The following is an 18574-nucleotide window of genomic DNA, read 5'->3' as shown; positions in this document are numbered from 1 at the left end:
TTATTCATTATATTTTGTTTTCGATTTAACCTTAATCGTAAAACATTTTTAATTTAGTCCCATCAATTTTCTTGGGTACATATTTTTGACGATATAATATGTGTAATTGAACAAAAATTTTGATGACTCACCAAAACATATTATTAATGACTAATTAAATATTTTTTAGTTTTTTAAACAAATAAAAAACATAACATAATAAATAAAATGAAATTAGGCTTTGTTTCATCTCAATAAGCTCTGAATTATTCTTTTTCCTAGTTAAACATAAAGGGGTTCAAAATGTAAATTATGTTTCATCTCCCTATGCTTATTCTTAAAGGGATTTGTAAAGAACTGCAGAAATTGCAGCAAAGGAAAAAAAAAATGCATATCGCATAAAAGTTTAAAAACGACGCGAGCAAGAGAAAAAGAGGAGTGCAAGCTGATCGACGTAGCATGGCGGTGGTGAACGAAAACGCGCAGAAGAAAGGGAAGGCTTCGGCGTGACTACATGAGCGATTCGTAGCGTGTTCCATGTGTGTCGCGGCCGTTGTATACCTCACTCGTCCACCACTGCGACGACTTCCTCTTCGACTGCAATGTCTCTCTTTGTTCTCTGTCGTAGTTTCATTCTCTCACTCGTGCGTTATTCTCGATTTGTATGTCTCAATATGTTTTCCTTCGGTTATGAGTTTCAAAAGAAAGGAGTTGATCTCGATCTTCTTCTTTGTTCTGATTTTGTGTTTCTTCTGGATCCGTGCAACACTTCCCTGTAAAGTGTTCTGTATATGTTATGGATTTTTTCAACTTTAGTTCAGACGGTAAGGACTAAAATTAAAATTGTGATATTTGTAAAAATTAACGTTTTAAATATTTTTATAAGATAGTAAAAATAGAGGGTAGGTCACTTTGACATGGGTGATTTGTAAGTGTCAATGATATCTTATGTATGGTATCTAATTTATTAGAGACCGGTTTTCTATTTGGGGTAGGTTTGTTTAGTTTTTTTTTTATATTAAAATATATTTCTTTTGATATTTAAATTTAATTGAAAAATACTTATATTATTAAATTCAACATCTTATGTTGAGTTTGAATTCGAAATTTTATAAGTGTATGAATTACCTATGATGCAACGTATCATTTTTTTTAGACAAAAAATTTATATATATATATATATATATATATATATATATATATTTGTTCTAAACACCACATAATTTTTTTTTATCTTCTCACCAAATATCAGGGTTTGTAATTTTGCCTAATCCTAAAGAATTATAAAGACTAACAAAACAAGAAAATGGATGGGAGAAGCGGCCCATGATATGAGAGATAAAATGAGGGATGGAAGTAACTCGTCCATCACAAGTTCAGAAGATTTTACAATGACACTCCTATTTGCAATGATTAAAAATATTTGAGGACATTTTTTTTCATCTTTTGTTGTTGACATTTGGGTGTTGAATATGATCACCGGTGTAAATGACAATTGTAGGGTTGCCATTAGCAACAATGACAATGTTTCTTTGCATGTGTTATGTTATGTACAGACAAATGTGAATTTTCTTAGTTTGTGTGTTAGCGGTGATGAAGTGGATGGATAAGATGTTGATGATGGTGCACAAAAATGAACATAAATAAATAGGAGGGACCAAATAAGGATATGGCTACTACATGGAAAAAAAAAAGTATATTTATTGGTCATTGACAAAATAGACCGATTCGATGCAATGTTTAAAACATGTGGCCAAAACGAAGCTTATATAAAATGTATTTTAGTAAAAGCTAAAATAAATATAAGAGACCAAATACTCGATTAAATTCTTTGGAGTTTGATTGATTTGAAAAAAATGACAATAAATGTAGAAAATTTTTCTTGACTGATTATTAAAGAAGTTGAAAAGAAGAAAAAAAAAGGTTAATTTTTGTTTTAATTTATTTATTTTTATAAATTCACGAAATTGATTTTCTATTTTAAAATCTAATAGTTTTGATCTAGTTATTATTTTTTAACTAATAAACACCGATGTAATATATTTTAAATAACGTGACATGTGATTAATGATTTATAATGATTAACACTCATGAAAATATAATAAAATTATATAAAAACTTTACTTTTAATTTTAGAAATTATTTATTTTTATAATTTAAATAATGGCATATGAATAATTAACGTATTTAGATGGTTTTATATAATGAAATTGTATGCCTCATCAATTAAAATATGTCAAATAATTTTTTTTCAGTTAAAAAATTTAAGTGAGGACAAAAAATGTCGACTTTTAAAATAGAAAAATTAATTCTATAAATTGATAAAAATAAAGAGATTAAAATTACAATTAAGCCAAAAATAAAATGATAGATCTTATAATATTTTTATTTCTCCTTTCTCTAATAAAGAAGGCCAATAGAGAAGTTGGCTAAAAGAGAGAAAGAAATCTTACTTTCTTGCATTGTTTTGAAAATGACATACTTTATTTTAATGATAAAGTCAAATAAGACAACAATAATAAGAAATATTTTTAACTTTTCAATCAATACATTTTACTAGAAAAATGTATAATTTGTTGAACTTGATAGGTTAATCGGAGCATCCTATACTATGAATAATTTTTTTAGGGTCCTTATAAAGAATGATGACCGTGAAATATAATATCTTTAAGTTTTACAAATCCTACGCAATAAATGATATTAAAATAAATAAACAATGAAATATAAAGATATGGTGTTATTGATTGACCCATTTTATAATTTGTTTTCGAGGTGATGATATGAATAGATTGAATATTTATTAAGTACTGATATTAAAAAGTTATAAAATAAATAAAATATGCCCGTATGTAATGGCTTGCCGATGATGGTATAAGTTGAGTTATTTTAGAAATTAGTAAGTTGGGTTGGTAAAATATTAAAAGGGTAAGGGTGTGGGAAGGAATGTGTGGAGGGTAGGTAGAATTGTCGTTGGATTTAACAGGCCGACAAAGTAATCAGTTTAGTTTTCGGCTTAATTACAGTTTTGATTTCTATATTTTAACTGAATTATAAAAATAGTTTTCACATTTTATTTTTCTCTAATTTTAGTCCAAAACTTGATAAAGTGTCATTTTTTACGCTTATTTAAACTACACAATGTTTCAAAATCTCGTAACTATTGTTTAGGAGATTTATGATCATAAATTATGTGGTGTGACTTAAAAAAAATGACACTTGATCAAATTTTGGATTAAAATTCTATTTAGAGATTAAAACTGGAGATAAATAAATTAAAGGATTATTTTCATGATTCAGCTAAAATAAGTGAACCAAAACTGCAATTAAATCTTAATTTTTTTATTGATTGAAAAAACAAACTTGTTAAATACTTTATGCCATGATAAACAAAATAACAAAACACGACTTCTTGTCACAATGTTCATTTTACATTTTTAAATGAGTAGAAAAATTTGAACTGAAAAATGTATGTAGTCATATATGTTAGACAATATGCCATTGAAAATCATCATTGCCTCTTACTTCTCAATTAATTTCATTAATCGTTAGTTGGTGTGAAGGGGAATAATATTTTCTCTTAATTACTTTTCATTTCCTCAAAACACATTATATAATCTTTCTACCGCAGACATACAAATCTTAAATTATTTTTATTTTTAAAATCTATTTTCTTTTGTTGTATTTTTACTTTGCTCGCAACAAATTATTATTCTCAAGTACGTTCCCATATTAATAATATATCTCTAACTTGAATTGCAGTTTCAGTTATTATTTGTCATGTGATTATCAATAAATCTTTCTTTTTTTTTTATTTCAATCTCCTTATTCACATTTTTATTTTTTTTATATCTGATTATTATTTTATGACCTGACCAACCTTTTCGTCTATTTTTTCACCTGATAATTGATTTAATTCAGTAGAACAATAGTGCCTTTTAGCTTCAATTATTTAGTGTCGACTACGAGGACGCTACTAGCGTCCAATTCGTTAGACTTTTCTTTTAATTAATCGAAAAATGTAACGTCGGCTTAGCGTGAATCTTATTTAACGCAAACATTTTTACTTTGAATATTTTTCTTAATGAGTTCAATGACCGTGAGTTGACGGTGTAAAATCTCATCCATCTTGCCATTTTGTAAATTTGTTTATACGTTTACACCGACCGTGACTGCGCCAAAGCCAACGCTGTTAATCTAAATACAAATTTGTTCCTTGTAACTTCTTCACGCAAACCCTAACTTTTTTCATTCTCATTTTTCACTCCCTAACTTTTCACCCTCTCTCCGCCGAGTGATTAACCTAAAATTGGCACGCGACTCGTCAGGTTCTTCGCTCCACAAACCGTTGCGAAGAACATCATTGTTACAAAGTTGTAGTGGCTCCTCAATTAGCAACGGAATCGTCATTGCGAAGAAGATTTTAAGAGAGCCGTCTCTGTCATCGTGTTCAGTCGTAATTTAAGAGAATCCCATCCTTGTTCTGTATTTGGTTATCGATCGTGGTTCAAGTTTCAGCTTGATCATTTTAGGATTTATATTCGATTTCGCTCTAATTGGTGAGTTTCAATTTCTCCAATTTTGTTTTCGATTTCTCATCGTATTTTACAATAACCTTTGCTTTCATCTTTGATTTTCAATCTCTTTTGATTTCTTCGACATCATCTTTGAGTTCTTGCGATTTTTATAAAATCTGAATTGAAATAGGGTATATCGGCGAGTTTCCTCTTCCTTCTAGAATCTCTATTTCTATTTATTTAGTTCTATTCAATTATCTTGACTCAGTTCTGATTGCACCAAAATTTCGCTGCTATCAAATTTGGAGCGAATCTTCTTGCTTTCGTCCTTTGGTGAGATTTGGTGAATTTTTTTGGGATCTGTATTTTGTTTATATATATTTATTATATGCTAAACATTTCATATAGAATGTTTAAAACACATGAAAGACATTCTGTTAGAATGAATACGGTTGGCCTTTTAGTAGTAACATGCATTAGTGTTTTGGCCTGCACTATTAGCCTTATGTTGTGGTTGTATATTGCATCTGTCTTCGTATATTTGTGCTTTATTATTTGCTCAATCATTTCTCTGAATTTCATCCCTTCTCATGACATGTATTAGACAGATTCTCTTCAATTTGTAAGTGTTCAAAGCATTAAAATTGATTTCCTCACATTCAAAATTTATTGCTACTTTTGATATAGTTGTCAATGTTATAGGGAGTGAAAAGTATTTACTTGGCCTGCTTTGACAATTCCAATATCATTAGAGAGGACTGTGCAAAAGAATGTGTATCTTTTCCTCAAGGATAAACGTTCACTGTTACAAACTTTTCACTCTCTAAATCATTGGAGATAGCTTAGTAAATTTAACTTTTCTAATTGCCACGTAGAAGCAATGGTCAAAAAGGGAAATTGACAATAATTTCCTGCTCCAGTGCGTTACATTGTGCTGCCTACCTTTTGTAACCAACCTTTTTCACTCTCTTTTGGTTCCTATGTCTTTCCTATGACTTAAATGGGGTTCCAACCATTTTTATTGGTTATCTTTTTGTTTATTCCAACCATTTTCTTTTGTAGTATAGGCAACACCAAAGAGTCTTATCAGATTGAAGAATGTGTGGATTTGTGGTGGATTGAAAGATAGGAGGGAGGAGCTACAATTTTTCTTCTAATAGGGGGAACAACAATTTATATCTAGTTTGACGTGTTCTGTATTTTGCATATTTGATTTGAAAATTTGACATGGCAATAATGTAGGATTCTGAATCTGTGTATTCCCTTTTAGTGAAATGGTTAGTTATGTTTGTGTAGGTACTGTTCTTTATTTATGTTTAATTAATTTGTTGATTTAATAGATTTATAGATCTTTGTTGTCAATATTTGTTAGTTGTTTCTTATTATCTCAGTGTTGTTAAATTACCGGTATATCGCCCCTATTACGCTATTAGTTATGTAGCTGGATTTTGAGCAGACGCCTTGAAATCCGATACGCTGTGGCTGATTCGCATGTATGATCAATTAACTAGAATAACTCTGCAGTTTGATATTTGAAGATTCTACTTTCAGAAGCTTCTATCTTGTCGGAATTGCATGAATTCTGCAGTTCAATCTGAAATTCTGAGAGATCAATTTCCTTCTCGATATTACTAGGAACACTTACCAGATTATATACAAGTGACCAACCCTTAGCAGACGACACCTATTAGAATTAAGATCTATCATTCTTATTAAATCCTTCTTATTATCTACGTGTGTTCACTTCGCTCTTGAGTATTTGATGTTGTTTGATTTAATTGTCAAGGTTGCTGCTATTAAAATTATTGAACTATTTTGATATTGAAGTAATTTAACTACATGGCTGACTACCTAGCAATACCTAAGAAAATGTAAATAAATGGTTATGTTCTAGTCAAAAAGTAACATGAACCTAAACTAACTTACGTCTCTTTTTATGTGTTCATACTTGATTTTTAAAACTCAATTTCATGTATTTCATTAAGTTGGTTTAAGCTTTGATATTCACTTGAGAAGGGATTTGCTCTAAATATTTGTTTTTTATTTGGGTACTACAGTTGCTGAAGATTCACTTGAGAAGCTTACAATTTGGTTGGACTCGACAAAAAGTAAGTGCATTTTCCAAGCTACTATGTGTCTAATTTCTACTTATGACTTGATATTTTCTTGATGGATGAACTTGTTAGGTTTGTAAATGGAATCACTAAAAATAATGGTTTTCAAAAAGCCGTGATTCTACAATTTAATTAGCATGTGAGACACTTGCAGCTTTTGATGTAAATGTAATACTCATTTAATTTAATCCAAATGCATGCCTCCTTTGATAATTGATTACTAGTAACCAACAACTTTTTTACTTGGTATCTATCCTTCCATAATCTGTAAACATTCGTTGTTGAGATTGATAATTGATTGCTATTAAGCAATAGCATGTTTTCTTTTCGGTACTAGTTTAGATAGAAGCATGATATATTACAAATACACACCTGTTATTAGAAAGAATGAAATACAAGGTCATATTATATTCTTTTCAGACTTTTGTTGTAGTGACTAATCTCAATTATATATTTTGCATATTTGTGGCGTTGCGTTTATTTTTATTTGATTGATTGATGTAAACATATTCTTTCTGCTAACATCTTGTTTGCATATGCATTAGGCAGCACTGCTAATATGTCAAATGATACTGAGTTTCTAAATGATGTATGAGATTCTCATATTGAATATTTGCTTTTGCATTGCTGAGATGACTTGCATTTACTTACTATATAATTTAATTTAATGTCTAAAATGAAGATCTGCCTGGTTTTACAATAGAATCTATCTAGCACTGTTATGTTTGATATGTTGTATCACTAGTCTCACAAGTTTTCTAGTGAGTTTTTTTCCCGCACGAACCCTTTAAAGGTTGAATCAAATACTATCCGAAGTACTCTTTAATTTTTCTTCTGATGCTTCAATAAACTAACTCCAGATTTTACATTATCATTGTGTTGCAGTTACTTTTGGTATATTGTATTGACAGGTTTAGTTCTGTTTTATTCCTTTGTCCAAAGACTTTGCAGCTGAACAAACAGCATGGAGGGTCAATGTTCAAATGAAGGCTCCAGTACCGGCAACATTTCAGGAGAGTCTTCAGATTCAACTGTTCAGCTCAATATCAAGACTCTGGATTCCGGCATATACAGCTTTCAAGTTGACAAAAATGTGAGCTATAATCTCCAATCATGTCTTGTGTTTTCTTTAGTCTTTTTCTGCTGCAATATCCATAAATTTGTATATTCTAAAACTGTTCTCCTGAATTATTTCAGATGCCCGTGACGTTGTTCAAAGAGAAAATTGCAAATGAAACAGGTGTTCCAGTTAGTCAGCAGCGTCTAATTTTTAGAGGAAAAGTCTTGAAGGACGAGCACGTTCTTTCTGATTATCGTATCCTTCAATTTGTAGAATTTAATTTGAATCCAGCTCATGACCTGGGTTTTAAGATCATCTGTGCATTATGCACATCTGTTATCTTCTCTTTATTGAACAATGACTTATTAGTTTGGCTTTTAATAATGTGGATTTTCTGGTCAAAGTAAATGCTATGGCATGAAGCAGAGTTTCGTATATGATAAAATGGGTTATTGTTTGAAATCATACTGTAGTCCTAATCTATTTATTTTACAACAATCCTTATCCATCAAAGATGTTGAGAATGGGCATACATTGCATTTAGTTGAAAGACAGCCAAATCAGTCACAGACTTCTGGTACGGGGTCTGGCGAGACAACTAGTACAAATGGTAACCGAGGTATAACTTAAGGCATTCATGGTCCCCCACTCCAACTAGGGTTTAAAGGATTTTTCTTAGATCAAGTTGTGTAGTGCTAATTGCTGATGGAAAATTGTTATTGAAAGGAAATGATGTTGGATCAGGAGCTCCTCGTAACCGTGTTGGGCAAATTTCACACAGTGTGGTTCTTGGGACTTTTAATGTGGGGGAACAGGGTGAGGGCACTGCTCAAGACCTTACTCGGGTTCGTTACTGTATTCTTTGCATCTATTTTGAGTAGCTAATTATTTTGCTTTTTGTTCTTTAAGTGTTTGTTTTTCATATAGATGTTGGTGACAATATTTTGCCGAAGAAACATTATTTATTGCTGTATTATGATTTCAGGTTATTGGGGCAGTTTTGAATTCTATTGCAAATGGGGGCCAGAGCACAATTAATGTTCCTAACTCGACACAATCTTCTTCAGTTAGTATTACTTTATGCTTGAAAAGATGACTTATTGCTATAATATCCATCATTTGTGATATACTGGGTTACATTTTGCACGCGTAATCTTCTTATATATGAATCACTCATCACCCTGAATTAAATTCACAGCCATTTTACTGTCTATGATTTTAATCTGTGTTTAGATTCTCCTTGAAAGTGCACAATAATTGTTCTTGTCCTTTCAAATTCATCTACTTAGATCATGAAGTAATTACATCATATGCTGCGGTATCTATTTCAGCTGGGTCGTGTTTCTTAGTTTTAGGTTTTATATTGGGCCCAACTCATCCTTACAAAATCGGCTTGTAAGGTGAGGGTTGCCTCTCTTTATATACTCTTAATTCATGTGGGATTTGGGTTTTTCCCAATACTTAGCAAAACATTTCATCTATTGTCCTAATAGGGTTAAGTGTCAAGTATCCTATGAATGATTATTCATCTACTTTTGGTATATCTTTTCCCCCTTTATGGTAAAATGAATAAATCATTATTTTTCCTTATGATTCTATAATGGCGTGTTTAATTCCATTTATTTGCCATCATCAGTATAATTATGAAATAGATTCAGTGCCGTACACACAATTGGCCTTGTGAGTTGGTAAATGTTGTTTTGCTACATGCACATCACACTGCAATATATGTCATTTGAACTAAGTTGGTGTGCATCTTAACTTGAGATGAATTCATCTTGTCAGGTTCCACCGGGGAATGAAACTGAAAGAATGCAAGCTGGAAATCAAAGCTTAGCCGGAAATCAGGCACCATCTGGACAGGCTTTTCTTGGTCAGGCATTCCAACATTTGCCTCATGTTGTTCAGATTCCTATGGCTGCAGGAGCCATACCTATTCCTTCTCTCAATGCAGTAGGAATATAGTCTCTCTTCTGCACATCCTCTTAATTTTTACTGCATATATTTTAATGCATTTAATATCATTTAACTCTGCCATCATTTCAGCCAATTCCTGATTCACTGAACACGCTGTCTGAGTTCATAAATTGCATGGAACAAGCACTTTCACAAAATGGTAATGGTTTTGAAACCCTTGCCCTTCTATTTAGAATTGAAAGAGCACTTAAATATTTGGATTTGTTTCTGCAGGTTATGTGCCAAATCTATCTTCAACTAACCCTGGAGATCGAGTGGAATTGCCTTCCAATACACAAGGGTTGCCGACACTTGAAGCATTAACCACTGTATTGCATCGTGCAGAACAGTTGCTTAGTGGTCAAGCTGTTGCTGCGCTATCTGTAATTAACACATCCCATTTATATACATATTAACTTTTTCCCACTATCTGCAATTATTGGATATTAGTTGTTATAGTATAAGTTTTACTGAAAATGGGCAAGAAGACTTGTGTGTTTAAAAAATGGATGGGTGAAACTTGCCTAGGACAATCCTAAATATGTTGCCATTGTCAATATCAGTGTTACTGTAAATCATGAATGTGTTATATATATGTGTGCGTGTTTGGAGGAAATAGAATGTCTCCATTATTAGTGGTACTTTGAGGATGCTTTGATGGTAAAAATGTTTATATGAACCGAAAATAAACGAGTCTTCCTTCTATATGTTCTTTATCTCCTATGAACTCTTTGTATCTACCTAATGACTAAACCTTTAAATTGATGTATGAAAATTTACTACTTTTAGCAATCTTGAACTTTGATAGACTAATATAAGACCTTCAATTTTTCTCATAGTATCAGTTGATTGATTGAGAGGCCTTCCATGTACATCACACTTTGTTATGTCGGTTAAAGATATCTTAGTATGTGAACTGTGAAGGATGTATTTTTTAAATACCCTCTTGTTTGTTAAATTTTCTAATCTTCTTTATCCCGCTCTCCATCCTTGATATATGTGTTGATGCGATGATACATAAATCTGGTAGAATCTGACTCAAATAAAAGTGCTTCTTCTATTTAACATATTTTTAATCATGAAGTACATTTTAATTGTAAGGATATGTTAATGTCAACTACTCAGTTTTTTCATCCATTATTTTTTATCTGATTCTGTTTTACTTGTAATCTGTGACTCTAGCATATTGCAGGACGAATGGAGCGAGAGGGAACTTCTGCAGATCTAGGTATAAGAGGTCAAATACAGTCAGAGTCAGTTCAGATAGGAATTGCTATGCAGCATTTGGGTGCACTTCTACTTGAACTAGGCCGAACTATGTTGACATTGCGAATGGGACGTTCTTCTGTATGTTTTCATTATTTTCATTTGTGATTTGGTTTGCTTTCTTTTTTCAAAATACGGTTAATAATCATATTCAAATTTTAGGCAGAATCTGTTGTTAATGCTGGACCAGCAGTTTATATTTCTCCATCAGGGCCAAATCCTATAATGGTGCAGGTTTGTCATGTTTTATTGATTCAGTTTATTTGATTAAGTTGATACATACATGCAGATAGATTGTCAATAAAGGATTAAAGATGAAAGAGTCAGTTGACGAACATTTTCATTTCAATGCCCTGTCCTAGTCATGCTGTTTGATGAAAATTTAATTGTGCAACACGAGTCTTCAACATTTTTGACTTAATTTGACTCTCAACTGTCAGCATATTATATTCATACTTGGGATTTCATGCTTTTCGGAAAGATATAAGCTATATTTTCGCCAATTTTCAAGGAGAAATAGATGATATTCATTAAATTACACTTTAACTTGTGTTCTCTGTCTCATGTTAATTAGTTCCATAGATTGTTCATGAAAGAAGGGATTTTTAAGAATGATAAAATATTGTTAGGTATCTGATTGTATTCGTAGAAGGAGAAATTAGATATCTTTTTAAGACGAAAAGTGAACTTCTGTAAGAGAAAAGAAGTGGAAAATGTGGGCAAGGTTTATTAAGAAAGTAAGCTAGTCAAGAGACATGACAGAGAAATTGAAAAAAATCAATAATGAAGTAAGGCTGCACAGTCTTTCTTTGTAGAGAAAATTTGTTTTATAAAATGGAATGATTCAATTCTGATATGCTGTACCTGGAGTGTACTTTAGTATTGTATTCTGAACAAGTTAACGTGCAGAGTACTCGACCTTGTATGCACCCATTCCTCGACTCTTATTAAAATATGAAATACTTTTGCATATTATTTTTTTTTGGATCCGGTTCATTGAGTGCTTTTCAAGGAGAAATAGATGATATTCATTAAATTACACTTTAACTTGTGTTCTCTGTCTCATGTTAATTAGTTCCATAGATTGTTCATGAAAGAAGGGATTTTTAAGAATGATAAAATATTGTTAGGTATCTGATTGTATTCGTAGAAGGAGAAATTAGATATCTTTTTAAGACGAAAAGTGAACTTCTGTAAGAGAAAAGAAGTGGAAAATGTGGGCAAGGTTTATTAAGAAAGTAAGCTAGTCAAGAGACATGACAGAGAAATTGAAAAAAATCAATAATGAAGTAAGGCTGCACAGTCTTTCTTTGTAGAGAAAATTTGTTTTATAAAATGGAATGATTCAATTCTGATATGCTGTACCTGGAGTGTACTTTAGTATTGTATTCTGAACAAGTTAACGTGCAGAGTACTCGACCTTGTATGCACCCATTCCTCGACTCTTATTAAAATATGAAATACTTTTGCATATTATTTTTTTTTGGATCCGGTTCATTGAGTGCTTTTCAAGGAGAAATAGATGATATTCATTAAATTACACTTTAACTTGTGTTCTCTGTCTCATGTTAATTAGTTCCATAGATTGTTCATGAAAGAAGGGATTTTTAAGAATGATAAAATATTGTTAGGTATCTGATTGTATTCGTAGAAGGAGAAATTAGATATCTTTTTAAGACGAAAAGTGAACTTCTGTAAGAAAAAAGAAGTGGAAAATTTGGGCAAGGTTTATTAAGAAAGTAAGCTAGTCAAGAGACATGACAGAGAAATTGAAAAAAATCAATAATGAAGTAAGGCTGCACAGTCTTTCTTTGTAGAGAAAATTTGTTTTATAAAATGGAATGATTCAATTCTGATATGCTGTACCTGGAGTGTACTTTAGTATTGTATTCTGAACAAGTTAACGTGCAGAGTACTCGACCTTGTATGCACCCATTCCTCGACTCTTATTAAAATATGAAATACTTTTGCATATTATTTTTTTTTGGATCTGGTTCATTGAGTGCTTTAGAATTCTGCTTGTAAAAATCTGTGTTGAACTTGAAGCTCGATCTTGAACCCACCCATTAACATTGTATTTGCCTGGTCATGTGGTCTAGAATCAGGTTTATCCCTTCCTAATAAAACCATCGGAGTGAAAACAAGTTCAGATTGTTAACCAATCTAATCTGTGTGGTTTTGTTGATACTTTTTATATTAATAACTGTATCTGGTTATGCTGATGTTGTGCCATTTGCAGCCTTTTCCACTTCAGACAAGTTCCCTCTTCGGTGGCCCTCTTTCTTCTTCAACTCCTGCAACTTTAGGCACCGTTGGTGTTGGAAGTGTTCCTAGGAATGTAAACATTCACATACATGCTGGTAAATAAAACTAATTGTACTTGTCCTGTTGAAATATACAACATGTTTTAATTTTGCTTCTGCCAGGTGCCTCTCTTGCACCAATTGGCTCTAGGCCAAATAATGGAGAAGGGACAAGAAACGAACACCATAGTGAGCCTGGTTCTGGCGATTCAGGATCAACACGGGTTTTACCTGTTAGAAATGTCATATCAACAAGTTTCCCATCTAACCCTGTTGGCACTGGAACTGCTGGTAGCACACCAACTGGATTTGGTATTTCTACTTCACAGCTACCACCTGATTCAGCACCATTGTCATCTGTTTTAGCTGAAATCAATTCTCGTCTTAGAAACTCTGTTGGTAATATGCAAGGAGATAACACAGTTCTTTCAGGTGGTTAGCAATTTATTGTTTTTAATATGTATGGGTCTCAATACAATAGCATTTGTTTCTGCTCCTATGCAGTGTTGTCAGTGGCGGAGAGCCAAAAATCTGACATATACAATTGACAGACGGCGTATCGGGCCATGATGGACAAAGAAACAATATATAGATAGTTATAATTGTATAATAAAAAATGCAAAAATATACAAAAAATACTGTGTTTGATGAACAGAATTACAATAACAAGTTAAATAAAGCGTGAGATGGTTGTGGTTGCTGTCGATGATGGTGACAGTTTCTGTTGGGTAATGGTCACCGCCGAATGTTGTTACTGTGGGTGGTGATCGCATGGGGTAGGAGGGCCATGAGTGGTGGTTGCGCAGGGTTGAGCCATTGATATTATGAGAAGAGAGTGGAGGTGAAAGTGTAAAACAGAAACTGTCAGTGGTAACTCAAGTCTGTTTTTCAATTTTAGGGTTTTAACAAATTTTGGCCTGTTTTTTCTCTCATTTAGGCTTGATTTGGGTTGGGTCACACAATCCAACCCATGTTTTCTTCATTTTGTAAGGGTTTTTCCGCCATGGCCGACAATTGCGGCCACCATAGTGGGGCCATGTAAAACCCAATACACCATTGCTATTGTATGGCGCTCTGACAATACTGCTCCTTTTTCATCTCTTTTAGCTGAAATCTCTCCTTGTTGCCTTAGAAACTTGTTGGTAATATGCAGGGAGGTAACATAGTTCTGACGGATAGTTGCGCATATATATGTATATATATATATATATATATATATATTTATTTTCCTTTCTTTTTCATTATATGTGTAGTCTCAATACAATCGCATTGAATTTCAAAACTGTTTTGCTTCCAATCAGGCCAAATGCAATTTTCTAGCAGGGACTTGAGATCTGAATCAAGACCTGCACAGGGAAATGAACAAAGAGATACTCTGGAGATGAGTGGCTGTGCGGCTTCCAGTGCATCCTCAGTTGGTTGCACTTCTGAAAGTGTTGTAGAGAAGGTATTACTTTTGTTTATATCTGGTGATATATCTACTCCATACAAGCATATATTTTAATTGACTAATAGTTAGTCTGATCACTACCAGCCCGAAACTGAGGCAATCAAAACCTGTAGTAATGACGAGAGAGATGTTTTGGTTGACAAATTTGTTTCAAGTTCTTCCGATCAAGCTTTACAAAGTTGTTCTAGTGGAGAAACAATGGTAAAATCAGAAAAAGTACCAGATACTCCATCTGCTAGTGAAAGACGAGATGTAACTGAACCTGCCAAAACTGCTCCTCTTGGACTGGGTGTGAGTGGATTGGAACGTAAGGTAAGCTTATTGTTTATGTTTTTGTGAATAAGTAGCTCAAATTTACTAGTTGATGCAACGTGCTATGCTAATGGATTTGTTTGTTGGGAGGGTTTTTGCACGGTGTTTGAAAAATTTGCTGGATGAGTCCTTTTTTGATGTTATATTCTTTTATATACTTGCAGCAGTAGTTCCCTCCATCCCTTCATATTTTATCCACAAGTATACGTCATATTTGTTGTAACTTATACTGAGCGACAGGGAAGATGGATATGTCTACCATAGGATTCAAATTGGGTGGATGAAATGGTGGAATGATTGGGGTGGGATATGCGATAGGAATAAAAATACCTCTCAAGTTCAACGTAAAATTTTATTGCATATTTATAAGACCAATAATGTTGTATGAAACTTAACGTTGGGCTGTAAAAAGTCTAACGAGAAAGTTAACTTAGTGTCATGGAGATGAGTGCTATGATGGATATGCAAAATGGGATTGTAAATACAATTATTCGATAGAAATTCGGGGTAGCTCCCATTGTATAGAAAATGATGGATTCTTGTCTTAGGTGATGTGGGCATGTATGGGTCGACATGTACAATGTACAAATATTGGTAAAGAAAGTAGGCCAGACAAGGTAGTGCAGTAGTTAGAGGTAGAGGGAGACCAATGAAAAATGTACAAATATTGGTAAAGAATGATTTGTTTTTAGCCTGATACATGGCAAAAATTTATGGCATCAACTGATTCATATATCCAACCGCACCCAATGGAGAAAAGTTTGGCGTTGGGGGGTTGTTTGATGACATGGTTGATCAGATACATTATATGCTATTCTGCAATTTAACCTTCAAGTCTTTTATTTATGCTTTCATATTTTGCAAGTTAGTATGATGTAGGTCTAGCAATTTGGACATTCTTTTGAAAATAGTTTTGGTGCACATCCAATGTAATGTGATGTTTAATATATATATATATTTAATTTTCTAATATTTTTTCTACCCCAGGGATGGGGAATGGGGATATGGTTAGATTTTATATATGGGAACATGTAATATAAACGGTAAAAATCTGAAAAACAAGTCATTTGGAGGCAGCTGCATACTGGAAAGAAGATAGAAAGCTTATTGAACTGCATGGAGTATATTGCACAGTTTTTTACTTTTTGTTGCAGTAGAAGTATAGATTGTAAACTTGACACATTTGTTCATTAGCATAGATTCTTGGTGAACATGTTTTGAAACTTCTCTTATTGTTAATCATATTGCATGACTACATTCTTGACTCACCCTTCTTAAATGTTCAGAGGCGAACTAGACTTCAACCTCCTGCAGGTAAAGGTGCTGATGGAGGGTCCTCCAGTTCTTCCATCAACCGAGGTCAGGAAACCAGGACAGATAGTCAACATATATTGCAAACACATGCGAGTCAAGGATCTGCTGTGATTAATGCTGATAGGCCGTCATCTCAGCAACCCATTCCCTCCGGTGGTAGTCAAATTGATGTGGGCGGTTTAATGTCTCAGGTTCTACATAGCTCTGCTTTGAATGGTTTGTTGGAAGGGTTTTCACAGCAAACGGGAGCTGACTCATCCGATGGCTTGAGGAATATGTTACAGCAGTTCACACAAAGCCCACAGATGATGAATACGGTTAATCAAATTGCACAGCAGGTTGGTAGTCAGGATATGGGGAATATGTTAACTGGAATGGAAAGAGGGCAGGGTGGTGGTGTCGACTTCTCTAGGATGCTTCAACAGATGATGCCCATTGTATCTCGAGCCCTTGGAGGGGTAAATCCTCCATCACTATTCTCTGCTGCAGAACCAGAAATCCAGGCACCCTACCGAGATGAAAATTTTGATAATCTAAGTTTACAGGTTTGCATACATGTGCTTAGAAGGAATAGTCTGTATTACTTCACTTGCATGTTTTGGCTAGTTATTCTGGCAAGCTGTTAAGATCAGTTAAATTTCTTTTGGCTAGTTATTCTGGCACTTGATGAAAGTCCTTTTCAGCTCATACTGTTCTACTTCAAGCTTTAAGTGTATTTTGTTTGTATTTTTTCATTTGTGGGCTGAGCTTTGGCAACAAGTTATAGTTGAGAATACACAAGAATAATTAACATGCTGCATCTTTGTGACAAATTGATGTGGTGGCTCTTTCTATGATTTTTGCCTGAAACATTTTAGTACATAGTACATAGTAGTTTACTAATGATTTAGTGGGGCTTACCGTCCTAAGTTTTACATTCTGATAATCTTGTAAATACTTTCAAAAATCTTTTGCTTATTTTAGATTTTTTTATTTCATAAACCTCCAAACATAAATGCTGATGATGGAGTTCTTAGGTTGTCAAATTGAAGCTTAGCTATATGGTTTTGATGGATAAAACTGTCAAAATGCCTTGGCAGCTGGGTTAGCCTATGTAACCCATGTACACAAGAGGGTTAGGGCTTTAAATTTGCAGGCGTGTTTGACATAGTTGGTTGGTCTGTTTGGCCTGTAAATCAACCACTCTATGTTTCTTAAATTTTCTTTTTCGTTAGGTATTCAAAAATATTTTGGACTATGAAGAGATTAATAAGATCTGGGTAACTTGCTGTAAGTAAATATAAACTGCTGTCATAATAGTTGTTCTATTATGACTGTTTCCTTCTTTCTCCAGCCTGATCTTCAACCAGTGGCCGAGAGGATTGATCGCCTGAGTCCACCTACAGATGTCTTCCGTGCTGTAGCTGAAAACGCTGTCCAGCTGTCTGGGAGTGGAAGTGCTGCTGCTGATCTTTTGGATGAGTTATGTTGCAATGAGAGTCTTGCCAGTGTAAGTATACGTTTATATGATTTGTTGTTTGATATGTGATATGCAAACTACATTTATTATTTTGCTTGATGGTTTGTGCACAATCGCATCAAAAATTGACTTTCTTGGTCGTACAGGAGTATATGGAGATGTTGCGATATGATGTAAGTGAGCTGCTTGAAGGAGGCTCTGAGAGGGACAAGTCCTAATTCAAGTTTATGTGCATATGAGTATGTTTCTTCATCTATTGTGTGTCAACTCTAAACCCTCCAGAAAGGTGTGATTTTTGGCGTGTTGTGTCATATTTTTTGGTATGGATCATGAAACTCCAGATTCTGCGCGGTGAAGTTTGTTACACACCACATGCCTGTTTCCAATGTTGGATTGAGGCGTTTGATGGCCTCCACTGTCAAACGTTACTATAGTTTTGACTTGCGGACAGTGGATGCTTTGATCAAATATTCTTGTACATCTTGTGCTTTCATTGTTTTCAATTACAAATGACTAAATCTTGTTACTCTGCAAATACCTTTCGATTATTTATTACCATCATCTCTTAGTCAGGGTCCTCTTAATGTTTTTGAAGGTCTTGTTCGAATCTAAAAATTGGATCCATAAAATCACAATTCTAGTATTGAGATTAGATATTATAATATGTGGTGATAAGTGGTGGCGACTAGTAGACTGTAGTCATTGTATTTACAGAGGTAGGAAACTAGATATTTATTCTAGGTATAATGTGTAAATATAAAATTTTAGAGTTTTTATTGTATAAAATTAAAAATCAATGTAATTTTTTAAAGGTTAGGGTATATTATAATTTTTTTTAGATTCTCCT

General features: G+C 33.3%; 1 protein-coding gene across 8 annotated transcripts; it reads left to right on the top strand.

Annotated features, from left to right (window-relative positions):
- The first annotated feature begins 4128 nt into the window (after nucleotides 1–4128).
- Nucleotides 4129–18262, top strand: LOC101511031 (uncharacterized). 8 transcript variants are annotated; one of them, XM_027333903.2, is made up of 20 exons: nucleotides 4130–4535; nucleotides 4762–4826; nucleotides 6551–6601; nucleotides 7550–7700; nucleotides 7805–7922; nucleotides 8182–8286; nucleotides 8394–8512; nucleotides 8653–8733; nucleotides 9453–9620; nucleotides 9714–9783; nucleotides 9858–10006; nucleotides 10806–10970; nucleotides 11052–11123; nucleotides 13129–13249; nucleotides 13316–13624; nucleotides 14494–14639; nucleotides 14712–14954; nucleotides 16241–16813; nucleotides 17602–17757; nucleotides 17874–18262. In XM_027333903.2, exons 4-20 carry the CDS (start codon nucleotides 7572–7574, stop codon nucleotides 17943–17945), a joined length of 2796 nt encoding a protein of 931 aa, XP_027189704.1. In that variant the 5' UTR covers nucleotides 4130–4535; nucleotides 4762–4826; nucleotides 6551–6601; nucleotides 7550–7571; the 3' UTR covers nucleotides 17946–18262. The 8 variants fall into 8 exon arrangements, with proteins under 8 accessions (XP_027189705.1, XP_027189704.1, XP_012570854.1 ...); XM_027333904.2 differs by lacking the exon at nucleotides 4762–4826 and having other exon boundaries at nucleotides 4129–4535; nucleotides 8412–8512; XM_012715400.3 differs by lacking the exon at nucleotides 4762–4826 and having other exon boundaries at nucleotides 7519–7700.
- The last annotated feature ends 312 nt before the right edge of the window (nucleotides 18263–18574 follow it).

This window comes from Cicer arietinum, chromosome 4, assembly GCF_000331145.2.
Source record: "Cicer arietinum cultivar CDC Frontier isolate Library 1 chromosome 4, Cicar.CDCFrontier_v2.0, whole genome shotgun sequence".
Lineage (NCBI taxonomy): Eukaryota > Viridiplantae > Streptophyta > Magnoliopsida > Fabales > Fabaceae > Cicer > Cicer arietinum.
Note: the sequence above shows the minus strand (reverse complement) of the source record. Positions and strands in the feature narration are given on the sequence as shown.

Excerpts from the sequence above, each read along its gene's own strand:
- LOC101511031 (XM_012715400.3), top strand. The coding sequence starts at position 7,572 with ATGGAGGGTCAATGTTCAAATGAAGGCTCCAGTACCGGCAACATTTCA. Across the intron at positions 13,625-14,493 it reads AGATAACACAGTTCTTTCAG|GCCAAATGCAATTTTCTAGC; the intron begins GTGGTTAGCAAT and ends GCTTCCAATCAG. Across the intron at positions 14,955-16,240 it reads TGAGTGGATTGGAACGTAAG|AGGCGAACTAGACTTCAACC; the intron begins GTAAGCTTATTG and ends TTAAATGTTCAG.